The following is a 17266-nucleotide window of genomic DNA, read 5'->3' on the forward strand; positions in this document are numbered from 1 at the left end:
TCAGTTGAGGAAGCAGCCAACTTCAAGCATATGTTGGACGTATATGGTCTTGCTTCAGGTCAGCAAATAAAATTTCAGAAAATCATCTGTATCTTTCAATAAAAACACAACGGCAGTTTTGAGGACAACAATTTTAGAGATCTTGGAGGTGGTGGAAACTATCGATCATGGCAAATATCTCAGTCTTCCCACTCTTGTTGGGAGATCAAAACAAACCATCTTCAATAACATTAGAGATTGCATCTGGAAGCCAATTCAAGGATGGAAAGAGCAGAGCAACTTTTATCTAAAGCTGGGAAGAAATTCTTTTCAAGTCAGTAGCACAAGCTATTCCTACATATGCTATGACATGTTTCCAGCTGCCGAATTCATTGTGTGAAGAAATTGCAGCCCTTATGGCCAATTACTGGTAGGATAGACGGGAGAATAGAAAGAAAATCCACCGGAAAGCTTGGCATGGTTTATGCCGGAGCAAGCCAGATGGCAGATTGGTTTCAGAGATTTAAAGGCTTTTAATCTTGCCCTCCTAGCCAAACAAGGATAGTGACTTCTCACTCATCCTGATTCGATGGCAAGCTGTGTTTTCAAGGCAAAATATTTTCCTGACTGTTCATTTTTCCAAGCTCCGTTGGGTTCAAGAACCCTTAAAAAAAATAAAAATAAAAATAAAGCAATAGCATAATTGCCTCTTAATTGGTAACACAAAAATATGTGACATTACCCAATTCAATGTTTTTATCCACAGCTTATATGAACAAAGCACATTTCAAACAGCAAAATAGAAGTTCAATCCAAATCGACCATGATAAAAAAAAATAATAATAACAAAAAAATCTTAATCCGATAGCCATCATCAGCAGAGAAAATCAAACCACCATTTCTGTGAAAATCGATCTTAGCATACTCGGTTGCCAATGGTTTGATAGAGAGACTTGAGCTGTGTATTCCATTTATCTATGGCGGTGTACTTTTTCATTCCCTTTGACCTGTATGACAAAATCCAACAATAATTGATACAAAAATTTTGAGTTTTAGCAGCTCTAAGTGAACAAATCAGAATTGAGAAAGGTACAAAAATACAATAACATGTCCTAACCTGTCGCCACGTTCTAAAAGCCGGTTGACTTGATCAATATGCCCATGGATACGGTTATCCAAGATTAGTGAAACCAACAATTCCTCAACATCTTTTTCTGGAACATTAAGCTCCTGCATTTAGACCGAGTTAGGAAGCTTATTGTCACACCAACTGTTGGGTGTAGTAATAAATGGACAAGGTTAGCTACAGCATTCCCCCAAAGCGACACGCTACATTGGTGACCGGGATTAGTGAGAAGTAGGCAAGAGCTCCTGCACATTACGAGTGTGGACAAAGAGGCTAGTCCAAGAGAGAAGGGAACTTGGAACACAGGACATTCACGAGTAAAGCGATGGAATTACTAGATATTATGATCAGGAGAACTAAAATTATTTGTTTACAAGAAACTAAATATGTAGGAGAAAATTAACGTCAATTGAAAAGACATTTGGTATATTAGAAAAGACAAACATGGGAATAATAAAATTTTTGAAAGATATCAAGTAGTTAAAACCGAAGCTTAACAAGCATTTAGAGGCTAGGTTTATGCTGTGTTTGGTTGGAGGATTTGAGGAGGGATTTGGAAAGGAAAAGGGAAAAGATAGGTGAAATATGAATAAAATATACCTATATTTCACCTAGTTTCACACACCTTTTCCCTTTCCCTTTCCCATTCCCATTCCCATTCCCAATCCCAATCCCTCCCCAAATGCTTTTCTTAAGTCAGATTCAAATGATGGAGAAAAAAAAATATGAACTTCCTAAGATTAAAAAAAAAATGTAAAGATAAATACCTAAACTACATTAAGTGTATTATAGGTGAAGACAAAAGAATATCAAGGATGACGAGATTAAGGAACAATGTGGGAGTTATTTTGAAAATCTATTTAATGAAAACCACTCGAGAAATTTTAAAAGAACTTGATAACTCTAGCAGGACTATTAATTGTAAAATCTTCTGCAAAATCAGAGTAGGAGAGGTGAGGAAATTGTTTGAAATGGCATGGCATTGACATGTGCATCCTAGACTAATTAGCGTGCTTATAAGGAGTGATTTAATCCACCTGGAGGGTGGTAGAAGAAACAGAGGAAGGCTAAGGAGAATACGAGTTGAGGTGATAAGAAAGGACAAGACTATCTTAAACTCAGTTAAGGATATATGACTGCAAATATAACCAATTGGAACAAATGGATCCATGTAAACAATCCCAAGGCCCAAGTAATTGGGACAAAGGCTTGTTGAGTTTGAGTACACCCATCATCGATTCTGTGAGGATAAAATGACATCTTCTCAAAGAAAAATATTAGTGTAAGGCTAAGGCTATGATTCTGCACATGTATAGTAAAGTAAACGAACACCTTTCATCCATTACTAGCAACTTCATTAGCTTCATCTCCTAGATATAAATAAAACAAATTCCACAAGAAAAAAAAGAAGAAAACACCACATTACCTTTGATATAAAGGGGATACGAATTCTTGTATAAGGCTTGATGAGCTTAAGCAACACCTGGGTCCTAACATTCTTCAAGAGATCTTCAATGTAATTCCGAATAAATGGATCATCCATTATCGTCCTTCTATTTGTCTGGAGAAATTTCAAACACCAACACAAATTCAGAATTTAAGGGAAAGGGCTGGATAATTAAAAAAATCTATAATAAAAGTAGGAAGTAAGTACAATATATACAATGTTCACTAAGCATACCTTCAGGATTTTCTCAAATTCCAATATCTCATTCCGTTGATAAGCGGCTATCAGGTTTGTCATAGCCAAAACCTCTGGGTCATTTTTATATCTACAGAGGGAGAAAGATCATACACTACATACAAAAATGGGTAGGAAATATAAACAAATTTAAGTCTCCAACCCATTTAAATAACTTACGGCTTTGCCTCTTGACCGTCAAAAGGGTTCACTTCAGATTCCATCAGCATATTGGCCAGAACCAAATATCTACAAAGTGAGAGAGGACCAAAAGTAATCAAATGCAAGTGTCCAAATTGAGTTAAAAACATACAGAAATATCTGTAGCCTGTTCACTTATACACGATTTCAATGTAGTCTAGAAGTGTGCATATGTTCGAGTCAAGCATGTAATTACTAAAGGTGATGTCCAGAATTGTAACAACTATAGAGGAATTAAGCTAATGTGTCATATAATGAAAGTGTGGGAGAAGGTGATGGAACACCGATTGCGAGACATAACAGAGGTGTCAGAGAATCAATTTGGGTTTATGCCTGGTAGGTCAACAATGGAAGCGATTTATCTTTTGAGGAGAGTTATAGAAAAGTATAAAGAAAAGAAAAGGGACATTCATATGGTGTTTATCGATCTTGAGAAAGCATATGACAGAGTGCCCCAAGATATAATATGGTGGGCGTTAGAGAAGAAATGGGTAACAAAAGGCTACATTGACGTGATTAGGGACATGTATGAAGGGATGGTGACCACTATTAGATCGCCAGCTGGAGAAACAAATGAATTTCCTATCACTGTAGGGTTACACCAAGGATCTACTTTAAGTCCTTATCTTTTTGCTTTAGTTATGGACGAGTTGACGATAAATATTCAGGATGACGTGCCATGGTGTATGCTTTTTGCAGGCGATATTGTGTTAGTGGATGAGACTAGAGAAGGAGTTAACACAAAGTTGGAGATTTGGAGAAAAACTCTTGAATCTAAATGATTTCGGATAAGCAGAACTAAGACAGAGTACATGGAGTGTAAATTTAGTAACAGTAACAATGAAAGCAGAGGAGAAGTGAAGATTGAGAACCAAGAACTGCCTAAGAGTGAACATTTTCGTTATTTAGGGTCGATTATCACAACAGCGGGAGAGATTGATGCAGATGTGGCCCATAGGATTAAGGCAGGATGGTGTAAGTGGAGAAGTGCATCTGGGGTATTGTGCGATAAACGAATACCCACTAGACTAAAAGGTAAGTTCTATAGAACGGCTATTAGACCAGCTATGTTGTATGGGACGGAGTGTTGGGCAACCAAGAAACAACATGTAGATAAGATGAGTGTGGTTGAGATGAGGATGCTAAGGTGGATGTGTGGTAAGACTAGACAGGACAGGATTAGGAATGAGTGTATTCGGGAATGGGTAGGAGTATCACCGATAGAAGATAAGTTGAGAGAGAATCGTTTGAGATGGTTTGGTCATATTCAACGGAGACCAACAGAGGCAGTAGTGAAGAGATGCGATGTTGTAACGATGGATGGAAGTGTTAGGGGACGGGGTAGGCCTAGATTAACGTTGACTAGCGTTATAAATAGAGATATGAATCTACTTAATTTGACTAATGAAATGGCCTTTAATAGGGCCGCGTGGAGAAGAAGGATTCATGTAGCCGACCCTATTTGATGGGACTTAAGGCTTGGTTTGGTTTGGTATATTAGTGAGATAGGCATGTTGGTACAATAGCTGGTCTAAAAAATAGAAGGATTCATTAGCTTTTAATAGTTAAAGATGGTACCACAATTCAACAGGATTGTGAGACATAAGCTTCAAAATAGTAAAGCACATAAAGGATCATGCATTGCATGTTGAGACTCGCATGTTGGATATATCCACCTCACACAACACTTAACAACATAATTAAATATGCACCTCATACAACCAAAAAAGATAAATAAATTATTGTCCCACCCTCAACGTCATAGAAAGGATATTCTTTCATTAAAGCCATAAAAAAGATAATACGTGCAAGATTTTGTTTCAGTGCTCCAATGCATCATCAAGAGACTCACAATCATCAACAATGTTATGTTTCTTAAAACTTTGCAATAACACATCACAACTTCGTAGGAAATGGATGGCCCCATTCTACTTTACATGCATTGAAAAGCCAAAATCCCTCACAATATCAATTGAGTTGATAGAAATTAATGAATGATTATAGAAACTTCCATTACATGAAATCTTAATATTAATCTCATATCATCAATTGGCTCTTGCCTTGTTTAACAGCCCATTCAGAGTTTACCTTCAATTGAGCAATACATCAAGTTTGGGTTGGACAAACAAGATTACACACACCACTCTACACCACATGGTATGATGCAGGACAACCTCTGGATAACTAATTATAAAAAGGTATAGTATAGAGATAAAGGCAGACCAGAAGATAATGAGAGACACAGAAACAATAAAAAGAGATAGGTTAAGGCATCAAAATAATATTTAAAAATGAACAAGTACCATAATACAAAAAGTTGTTATTCAGGAGCCTATGATGCACGGACATGGACATGGACATAGGACACGACACGGACAAGCAAATTTTCTAAAAATGGGAGACAAGACACGTTGAGGACACATTCAATATATATAAAAAACAACGTCCAATTAGTACACATTAATGTATGTTTGGGAGGGGAAAGATTAAGTACACACCTAACTTTTGGCATAATGCACAAAGTGATGATCCCAAGACTTGAACCCATAACCTCAAGTTTATTAGGCCAAGTCTTAACCATTGAACCAATACGTATAATTTTATTTATTTGTAACATGTCTAAAAATTTAAAAAAAAAAAAAAAATCACTGGAAAATAATTAATAAACACAGTATCCAAAAGATTTTAATAAAATTTGATTTTTTTCTTCAAATAAAATAAAACTAATTTATTCTATGCATTTCAAGATAAGCAAACAAGAGATATACCCAAAAAAATAGGAAAAAAAAGTATAAAAATATAATATAAAAAAAAAAGGTCTACTCAGAACAGAGGGGAAAAAAAAATAAAGAACCAAGAGGAGAGAAAGAAATCATAAAAAGAAAAGAAGAAAAACAAAGTTAAGTAAAGAAAATGAAGAGAAGAAGAGAGAACCATAATCGAAGAGAGAAGCAACAACAAAATCGAAGAGAGAAGAGAAGCCCTAATCAGTTGGGGAGAGAGAGAGAGAGAGAGAGAGATTGAAGGCCCTGAAGCTGTTCAAAGAGGTGAATCGGAGGTTGATCAAAGGCCTGAAGCTATTCAAAGAGGTCAATTGAAGGCACTTCTAAAGTATTCTTCTCTTCGTCTTCTCTTCGATTATGTTCTTCTTCTCTTCAATTCTGCTCTTCGACTTTGCTTCTCCTTCGATCACCTTCTCTCTATTTCTCAAGTTTATTTTTCCTCGCATGCCCAAGACATGTTTGATTGACAAAATTCCAAAAAAAAAAAAAAAAAAAAAACGGGACACCTCTTGTAGAGTGTCCGACACATGTTCACTGCGTGTCCGACGCATGTCGGACACCTGTACGTTGCCTTTGGCGAGGTGTCTGTGCTTCATATTGAGGAGCTTAGTGTAAGGTACAATTGAAGAATTTGATACCTGGACACACCTGACATATGCAGCTAGGTAAATTCAATATATATTAATATCATCATCTCATCATCACCATTCAATGATTGTCAAAATCAGTCCATTGTAAAGTATCACTTATTAAACTAGAGATAACTTATTCAAGTTTTCATATCTAACCATCATATAAAACTAATTTAACTATCATTCTGCTTCATTTGGGATCAATTTCTTAGTAAAGGCCATTGAATTTCAACTTACTACCGCAGCAGTTTTGTTCTAAATTTTCAATGATGCAGTATGCAAGAAAATTAAACTAAATGATCGTTCTCCCTATTGTTTCACCTTATTTATTTTCTCAAATTCTCACTATTTTAAAGCATTTGTTAGTTCGTGCAGAGGTAAAAAATAAATATATTTCTTCTGATTTTATACTAAAATAGAACCTTAATTTCATCTTACTCAAATTAAACTTCACAACATCAGAGAATCCACGCACACTTGCACGCACACGCTGACGGGAGGAGAGAGAGAGAGAGAGAGATTGCAAACATACTTTAGACACTGGATACGCCTATGGTTCCCAGCTTCATCATAGTTCTTAAAAGCTTCAAAGAAATCTGTGGCTGCCTCAGCCCACTGACGTTCTGCCATATGCATTTTCCCACCACATTCCCGAATAATTCCCATGATTCTAGGATGGGGTATTGCTGACTTGATTGATAGTGCTTTTTGGTATAATTGCTGCATTATTCCATTTATAGAATGAAGCTCAATGGACAGAGACAAACTGAAGGATATAGAAACCATTTATTATATCACTTGCAGGAGAAACATTTGCACAAAAATCTACCTCCGACAAAGTCATCCTTGAAGTTTTGGCACCACATCCCATACACAGAAATAATTAAAAAAAATACCACAACTTCAAAAAATGCCACAATGGAATGATTAACAATTTAACTAGATAGAGCAATGGTGTATTAGGATGTCAAGACCCAACATGGAAAAGGCAAAATAACAATAATAAGGCATTCAAAAAAACAAGCCCTATAATGCATGTCATCTTGCATCAAGATTCTTAAATTGGTACATCACTTGGGGGACACTCGCACAATTCACGTCAAGGTCTTAACTCTTGAATCACAGTGGCCGCCACCATAATGGTCGTGATCATGGCATGGTGATCACAACTTTTCTTTGGTCATACAATCTCCCCAAATAATAGTGATGCACATGTTTTAACTCTAGCATTTCACAAATACTGCATTAAAATGATTTTTAATGAAATTATTTTCAACTTGTAAAACATAATTTGATATAAACAATGAGTTTATTATTGTTTTTTAAATCACTGTCAAGTGGAAATACTTATGTTTTCTTTTAAAATTATCATTACTTTCATACAAATAAATATCAACAAACAAACATATACCAAATCTGAAAATGTAAGATAAATGATAAAGGCTGAGAGGAGGTGGGAACTTGCTATATATGTTTATGTTTTTGTTTTTATTTTTATATTTAATATGACCTTTTGCCTTAGAATCTAAAGTTTCTGTTGCACTCGGGCCCTAGTGCTAAGCCTTTCCTAGTTTTTGATAAGCTGTCCCTTCTTCACCATTTCTCCTCTTCTCAGCTTAACACAATACCAAATTCTAAAATAGTGCAAAATCCCAACCCACTTAATTAACAAAGAGAACCCCACTAAAGTCTTCCTACTATCTATTAACAACAACATGAGCCTTGTCATGCTCCCATTTGGAATATACATATATTTATTAAAACTGCCTCAGTCTGCTGGATATTGCATACAAAGAAGAAAAAGAACAACAAAGCTGCACACCACCACCTGATATGGTAAAGCGTGATGACTGCTGACAGTTAAGTTTTTCTTTTCTCCTCCACTTAATGGTATCAATATTGTAAGTGCTAACCTAGAAGTTACAAACTAGTGATGGTCACAATAGTCCTTACGAGTCATTATGACACGATCACAGGCATATGCAATACTGTAACACATCGCCCCTATGATTCATAAGGTTTATTATACAACCATAATGTATTCAGCACCCTGTGTGGCCATTATGAAAATAGCCACTAAATTATTTGCAAGCTGTTATTTAAAACCTGATACATGCTTACCCCATCATACAAACAGATTTTTTATTTTTTTTTTTCCTATCAACAAAGTTTCTTAAGCAGAATACTCTATTCTACCATACTTGGGATATATTAATCAATAATCCATAAGTTGAAGCCAATTTCTTCAAACCATTCAAATAAAACCAGTGTCAACAAGGATCTGGATCCCATCAACCCTCCAGATTGATTTCTATCCTTTGAATGAAGCACATAGTAATTTTCATAAATTGAAAATTTAAAAGTTTAATTACTCCCAAGAATGAGAAAAAGGAGGTGGGAAAAGAAAGGAGACAGCAATTCTTATCCCAATCCCAAACAATCAAATACCGTGTAAGAAACAAATATTACTTTATGATGTCGGCAAATTCCATGAATTCGTGGCAAGACTATCACTCATACCAATTTCTTTATCACATAAATGCTGCTCTTGAATGCATCAAGAAAGATGACTTGTTAGATAAGCATTATGCCTCTAGGTCTCATATTCATATATTCGCATATATGTGTACATATCGATAAATTTCTCTCTACTTACCAAAAAATAAAAGGAAAAGAAGATATCTATCACTAGGTTTGATTAATTCTCATAGATTACTCTCTCTTACTATATGCTCTTCAATATTTGTAATTCTCATCATTTAGTAGTTGAGTGTTTCCAATCCTTTTTCTAGCGAGTAAAATTATTTGTAGAAAAGAAAGTACAATACACACAACTTAAGTACAAAAAGCCACTATGATAAGCATTAGTAAGGAAAATATAAAAATTCACATGTATTCTTGTCACCTAAACACAAACAAAACACACACTAATACCATAGTGCTTAATAGGCAGAATTAAAAACATGTGGACAAGAAAAATAATCATGTGTCATCTCATCTCAGAATACTAACAAAAGGAATAAAAGCTAAACAATATCTTACCTTAAGCTTTTTGTTATTCTTAGTCTCGGTATACATTTGAATCTCAATTGCATATACCTCCAACAGTTGAGTTCCTTTCTTTTGGTCATCACTACCATCTTCTTTTTGACAAGATTTGTGAAGTTCCTTCAAAATCTAATAAATCCAAAGAATTATCTTCATCCAAGGAATATTTCATTATACATACTAAAATACACAGAAGTTATTATCTAGCCAATAAAGATACCTTACTCATTCGCCCATATTCACCCATATCAAACCAAATCTTACAGAGCTTTAGGTTCGTCTTAAACCAGAGCCTCTGAAAAAAAGAGAAATATATGACATCTTTTATCTATAAAAACAAAAAAGAAAAAAAAGTTGTTTAGTGAAGACAAGATCAAAATTCTGACCTCGTTCTTTGCCTCTTCAAGGGCCTTCAGAGTGGTCTGATAGAACTCTTGCAAGAGACTGAAGTTCTGACTAGCTGATCCCGAAACAAAGTCCATAATATTGTTTATACACTTTTCACTGTAATTTCTTGTTACAGCTGATTTGATATATGTTAACATCACCCTGTAAGCGTCCATCATTTCTTTATACTTCCCTAACTTATAGTAGAGCTTGACAGTCTGCTTTAAAGCTTTAAATCCCCTGAAGATATTAAAAATAAAAATAAAAATTAATTAATTAAAAAAAATAACCCAATATTTTGTTCAGTTATCAAACAGCGGTCAAAACATAGGGATACAATGTATGCAGATATCCAAGCATATGTTAAGCCTCTCAAATAAGGCAGTGCCAGGCCTATAATACACATGATATATTCTCTCATGTGCATTTGCTCACAATAATTGCATATTAGGGATTGTAAAAAGCTACCACTTTCACATTCCTATTAGTGAATGAGTACAGCACAAACTGAAGATTTCCAACTATAAGGTTCTCTCTCTCCCAGAACCAGAGTAAAGTTGAAAGAAAATATAAAAAATGGAAAGGCCAGAAGACATAATGAGGGACAGGAGGGGGAGTCCCTCATTAAATGTTTCCAGTAAATAGTCCAATTTGAGATGAAAGCAGAGGTTTGTTAATTGTTTCTACTCAAAAACTTAAAACTTAAAAGAATAAATAAATAAAAATTGCCAAATAATAAATACATAAAACAAATAGAACTTTTCAACATTTGTGAATTTTCCATATTAACATAAATGTTATGCTATGTGCATACAAAAGCGTACAAAAGAGCCACAAAGTAAAAATAGAGAGAAAATATTAAATGCCTTAACGAAAGCAAAAAAACCCTTTTCATGTCCAAAAATGCTTCATGAAAATAGAGATGGATCATTTATAAGTGTTCATATGCTTTAACATGAATGGACATAGGGGTTGTCTACAGATGTCCAACAAGCCAATGTTCAAAGGGAAAATCATCTTATATTTCATAGCATGATTCCAGAAAATATTAACATAGAAAATAGGACTAGGATGTGAATGTGAATGTGATACAAAAACAACATCTAGCATACATTTCCTCCTTTATTTGCGAAAAAGATGAAAAGAGTTTTTTTTTTGGGTCACCTTTCCTTGTTTATTAATTTATTTATTTTCTTTTCAGGTTTGAAAAGCATCCCTCTAATGACAAAGAACATGTCTACACATAAAAATAAAAATACAAGGAAATCCAAATGACAAAAAAAATTAATGCAACAGATAAAGCAGAAATTAAACCACAGAACGTTTTGCAATAGTTTCTGCCACAAGTCAAATCCATTTCTATGTGAGAAAGAATAAATCCAGCCACTTGTCCATCCATTGGTAAAGAACTGTCTAGGCCCTTAAGAATAGTGACAGAAGATGATGCTATGGGAAAATGTGGCAGCAACACCAGTCAATTCTCAGGTAATGTTTCAACAGGATCTCATTTTATCACTCATTTTTTGCAATAAATCTCATGAACATGAACATATTCATGTACTACATCTTCAAAGAAAAAAGGAGAAGAAGAAGAAGTAAAAGGGAAAATAAAAAAGGCTAGAATCCATACTTCAAAGGAATAATAAATCATCTAGGATATCAGAGTAGAGTTCTTTGTTCTTTGTTTTTTGTTTTCTTATTTTTTAATGAGCATGTCCCTGTTTAAAAAACCCCATCCGTGTATACTTTCAACTTTCTTTTTCCAGCAACAAAAGGGATAGAGGGCTATTAAGTATGATAGCCTTGTCTACAACAAACTAAAAATTCTATGCTACTCACCATTCGGCCTTCTCAGGTTCCATCCGAACTACTTCAGCAAAACCAGAAAGAGCTCCTTCTGGGTCAGTCTCAACCAAGCCTAAGAAAAGAAAATAAACAAAAATAGTTAACTTAAAGGAAAAGCATAAAACCAATAATGTGAAGAAAATGATATGAGCATTTTGATACCAGATGATACTATTTGGTAGCATGAAAAGCCACACTGTTACATTTTTAGTGAACTTCTGCAAATATTTCACATAGGTCATTCTTAAATTTATCCATTGTATGGCCCCATTGGGTGTCTCATTGCACAATTTCAACCATTTTCTTTCCAGGAGCCAAATAGACATTTGGTTTTCATGTTTCACACATTCAGCATTATCAATAACTGATGTACCCTAATATTGCCCCAACAAGTATTACTAAAAATCATTGCCTCAGTGCAGTGTACAAGTTAGGTACCTTAGCTGGCACATAATACCGTATAGCACATACAATCACACACTGATCATGGCAAAATTATCTACCAATGTCAATATTGCAGAGTGGAAATGAAAATGAACAAGTAAGCTTAATAGAGGTTATACGAAAATGAAAAGAAAAAATGGGTTAAGGCTTCTCATTATACAACTATATAGGACTATATCACAGAAAAACAATCTTCGCAAGGATCAAAATTTAATGAAATCCAAAAAGTGGTGCCACAAATTTTCTACTCCCATCGAGCCCTGGAGAATTAGCTTTTGCAAATTATGAGTCAATTTGCAAACATCAAACCAAAGAAGCAAATTCCAAAAGTTGTGATATCTACCTCAAAGATCTATCTGAGACACCTCAACGTGTTAATACCAAGCAGAACAACGCATATGAAGTTGCTAGCATTAGATACCTAACCTAGCTTGTTGGATTGTGAAAGCAAATTGAATTGGAAGAGCAAAGAAGAAATTGCAACTGACTATCCATTAAGAAGATTGTTGGTAGATTTGAAGAATCCGTCAAAATTTTTCTCACAGATTCATGATAATTGTGAAAAGTTAAGGGGCCAAAACTACATATTTGTACACTTGTTTCCATAGCACCATAGAAGACAATAGCCAGAAATAAATACTACAGATTTCCTCCAAAAGATTGTAGGAGATTCTCCAATATCAATGAAGCATGAATACGGATATGGATATGGAATACAGGTACGACACAACACGAATACATTGACACGATAAATGATACAATAAATTCTAAAGAAGTAGGATATGAAAACATCAAGGATAAGACAATTTATGTGTGTAAGTATATCATGAATATATTAAAAGTAAATTTTAATGATACTTGTAACAAACTATTTGTTTTTAATGATCTATCAAATATTCTGCATTTCAAATTTATACCATATTCACTTAAAAAATATTAAGGTTATGTTATTTGAACACAAACTTAGACCAAATTTGACAAGCTTTAATCGCACTATTTCCTAATTTTTAAAAATATTAAGGTTATGTTAACACAAACTTAGACCAAATTTGACATGCTTTAATCGCACTATTTCCTAATTTTTCTTCTCTGGAGAGTATGCAAAATATTGAAAACTACTTTTCAATTTATTCTAACGATTATACTCTAGACACAACAAATGCCACATCTTAATTTCAAGAGAGGTCAAATACTTAGGAAAATCAATAAAGCATACTTGTTCAAAATTAAAAAATAATAATAATAATTTCTAATTATGGATACATTTGCAAATTTTTGGAAACATATCTACAAGTATCCAAGGAGTATCAGTCTAATACAGGCATAATACAGATACGACTTCCTTGTATAAGTCTTTGTGCTTCATAGTCCAAGATACCCTTTCCCATTATCAAGTACGTAATGTCAAGATGTAGTTATTATACTACCTCCAAGAGCTTCTTCTTAGCTTTTACAAGTGCAAATTGACATGGTAACTCAACCACTTTGAACATATATACATATAAGAGACCTTCAATAATTCATATCCTCAAGGTTTTTTATTATTTATAACAAAGAAAATTTATTAATAATAGAAAGAGGAAAGTTACAAAATTAATGGGAGGACAAAACATCCACAAAGAATACAAAAAGAAACACACAAAAAAATACATATCACACACCACCCTACAATCCCTACCAATAAGAAAACAATGGTAACACCTTAAAAGGAGATGAAACTAAAGCCCAAAATGATGATAAATGGATCATCTTATCCCATATGCTCTCTAAATCGTCAAATTTGTCAGCAAAAACTCTTTTATTCCTTCCCAATGAACCTATCAAAACTGTGGAAGCAAAAAGTAACTCAATCTTTCTTATTGGTTTGTGCGAATCCCAAATATCCACATCAACTATATGAAAAAGTTTGCACCACAATGCTAAGGCCACATGAAAATGCAAAAAAAGATGGTCAATACTTTCTTCAGCCCTTCTACACAAAATATGACACCGTGGAAGCAAAAACTTATTACATCTCCCCTTTTATGAAACAAATCATTGGTATTAATCTTTGTATGAGCCAAGGACCATACAAATGCTCTTACTTTAAGGGACACATGCATTCCAAATCACTTTATGAGCAGCAAAAAGGGTAACATTAGGATTATTGATTAACTCATGAAAGAAAAACTTGCAAGATAATATTTGAAGAATGAATGGCTTGGACGCTTTTATCAATAGCATCAATCTCAAAGAAACATAATGAATAATAGCAAACAAAGATGCCAAGCCATTAGCCTCCTCTATCAATTAGATTCCAAAAAAAACTGAAATTCCAAGACATAGAAGACTTAGAAGAAGCAACAAGAACATTATGAGAATGAGATAAAACAATATAGACAAGGAAATAAATTAACAAAAGAACAATGCCCCACCCAGACACCCTCCCAAAACATGAATATACTCCCATTCCCTACCATGAAACAAATGAAATCTGAGAAATGATCAAGTCCCTAAGAAATACAGTTTCATGTTGTTCTAGAATTTGCAGACACATGAAACTACTACTCTCAAAGATGTTAACTGCCTCACTCACAAGGATTCAGCTTGACAATTCACCATGATGTCTACTAGCTTAGAGTTGATTTGATTCAACAATCTCAACTTCAAGTCATCAAGTTCTAACTTGTAGATACTCAAGGATCGAGCGAAGTCAATCTGTTGTGCAACCTATGCTTGCTAAACTTACACCTAAATGGAAGTTGGAGGATGAGTCGACATGTTTCCATGATCTTCACCCTTCCACAATGTTGTTACAGACAGAGTGATTGCCATCAATTCATATTAGACGAAGAAATGAAAGATGACTTCAAGACTAGAGATGTTCTCTACCTGTGAAGCATCAACATGTTCCCTAGCCTCACATATCAATGTCTCGGACATTTGGGACACCGATACATCCTAGAAACATGTCAAACACATCCAACTAAGTGTCCGAATTTCTAAATATTTTTTGAAATCCAACATGTTAGGATATGCTGAGAAAACATTTTGCAGAGTTTCCTTTTTCAATTTGAAATCTATTGATAGTCTATGATCATTCGCATATCCGAATTTAATTTATTTACTTACCTTTTGAGTTATAATATTGGTTCTCAATGTCAACATCTTGTTCCTCGGGTTCCTCATCTGAGTATTCGAACCCATAATCCTCCATATCTGCGTCTGGAAACACAAACCAAATTTTCAACACAATATTATACAAAAAATGGGAAGAACTAATAAGAAAGTAATACAAACCCTAAAAAACAGTCACATGTAGTAGAGGTCAAAGATGAAGATTGAACTATTCACAATGTGCAGTTATGTTTCTATACAAGCAAGAAAGGTAATAGTTTTCACTGTTAAAAAAACTGAATATATGAAAATTAGGGCTTAATCAATTGGGTACTTCCCAGTTGTCTATTTTTTATTTTTTACTTTTGGTAATTTAAAAAATGCAGCCTCCAAGAATCGAATAAGGCATCTCACGTATGGACAAGGCTATGCATTTCCACTAGACCAACTTGCCTTATACTTCCTAGTTGCCTATTTTTTTATTTTTGTTTTTTATTTTGGATAAACTACACTTGACTTCGCCTGAGGTTTGGATAAGTTACACTCCGCCCCAAGGCAACAAATTTATGCTGACCTCTTATGTTTCATACTCGCACAACACTTTGCCCCGCCGTCAAGTCTGGTGTTAATACCAAAACAAATGTCATTAATTTCTCAAACTGAAAAGCCAAAAGTACCCTTTTATTCCTTCTAGGTAACCATTTAACCCTGATTCTAAACAGATAGGGTTGATGGCTGTGTAGAACAGTCTAAGTCTCAAGAATTCAAACAAAATATTTAAAATGCTCCATAGAACAGCATTGATTGACTGAATCAATTTGTATGACACAAAACAAACAAATTATATTGCCCTAATCATCATTCTTAGAGCCGCGGAAAGGTTTCAAAAGCATAGACCTAAACCCACATTAACAAAAAAAAAAACGAGAATGGTACAAAATCTTCAACAGAAAAACACAAGGGCATGAATAAATAGCAATTCAGAACAATAACACAACCGTTTCGTCATGAAATTTTGTAATTCTTCTCAATTTACGACAGATTTAACAAACAAAATCCACATACGAAACTCAACAGAAGGGGAAAAATAAAAACTGATAAAACGTGGAGAATTAAATCGTAGGGAGAGAGAGAATCACCAGAAGCCATGAATTGAAAGCTTGGATGGAAAATCAACCACAAGGAGGGAAGAACTGCAGAGAAGGTTTAATACTTGAGAGGGTTTAATACTTGAGAGTTGAGACCGACCGACGTCTCTCTCTCTCTCTCTCTCTCTCTCTCTGCCTTTGAGTTAGAGGGAATTGGGCCCCCAGAGAATTTAGATCCCATCTTTGCCTATGTTGGGCTTTTGAACTGGTGGGCCCAGTTCTCTTTCCTTCTTCTTCTTTTTTTTTTTTTTTTTTTTTCTCCAACTTGAATATTTTACTAATTTTATTGCCCAAAAAAAAAAAAAAAAAGTAAAAAAGTTTTGGGTGTAATGATTTACTAAAATATATTTATTTCGTTTTTTAAATTTTAAAGTGTTGTGATTTTGATAAATGTTCACTTTTAAAAAAATCAAAACTTTGCTTGGTTTCTATTTTTTAAAAACAGTTTTTAGAAAATTCTACACTTTTATTTTTCATATTTTTTTATTTTTACTGAATTTTTTTAATATTTTATGTAAATTTTTTACTTTTTAGACACACTTAACATAAATACACCTAAAAAGTAAAAAAAATGTAATTTTTTTTTTAAAAATTCACTAAATACCAAAAATATAAAAAAAATACAAGAATTTAGTATATTTTTTGTATTTTTATGTATTTCTTAATTTTTTAAAATATTTTTTCACAATTTTTTTACTTTTTAGACACATCTAAGTAAGGTGCATCTAAAAAAGTAAAAAAAAATATTTAAAATTTTAAAAATATTTACTAAAAACAAAAAAACACGAAAATCAAAAAATTTAATTTTCAAAAAACTTAATTCAGAAAACTCAAACCAATCACAGTGAATATTTTTGAAATACTTTTACCAAGCCTATTAAATAAGACGTATAACT

At 33.9% G+C, this 17266-nt stretch overlaps 1 protein-coding gene across 1 annotated transcript; it reads right to left on the reverse strand.

Annotated features, from left to right (window-relative positions):
- Positions 1-666: 666 nt before the first annotated feature.
- On the reverse strand, positions 667-16546 carry LOC114291842 (COP9 signalosome complex subunit 2). Its single transcript, XM_028235718.2, has 12 exons — positions 16362-16546; positions 15238-15330; positions 11677-11755; positions 9837-10077; positions 9671-9745; positions 9445-9579; positions 6935-7122; positions 2967-3035; positions 2787-2877; positions 2532-2666; positions 1097-1209; positions 667-986 (listed from the first exon to the last, which is right to left on the reverse strand). Exons 1-12 carry the CDS (start codon positions 16369-16371, stop codon positions 896-898), a joined length of 1320 nt encoding a protein of 439 aa, XP_028091519.1. The 5' UTR covers positions 16372-16546; the 3' UTR covers positions 667-895.
- Positions 16547-17266: the final 720 nt, after the last annotated feature.

This window comes from Camellia sinensis, unplaced genomic scaffold (genome assembly GCF_055761805.1).
Source record: "Camellia sinensis isolate YWXY unplaced genomic scaffold, ASM5576180v1 Unanchor1, whole genome shotgun sequence".
In the NCBI taxonomy this organism is placed as follows: Eukaryota; Viridiplantae; Streptophyta; class Magnoliopsida; order Ericales; family Theaceae; genus Camellia; species Camellia sinensis.

What these genes read in the sequence shown, in the direction of transcription:
- LOC114291842 (XM_028235718.2), bottom strand. An exon ending in AGAATAACAAAAAGCTTAAG is followed by an intron (nt 7,123 to 9,444) that starts GTAAGATATTGT and finishes GGAATAATGCAG; the next exon opens with CAATTATACCAAAAAGCACT. An exon ending in GTATCCCCTTTATATCAAAG is followed by an intron (nt 1,210 to 2,531) that starts GTAATGTGGTGT and finishes GTCTAAATGCAG; the next exon opens with GAGCTTAATGTTCCAGAAAA.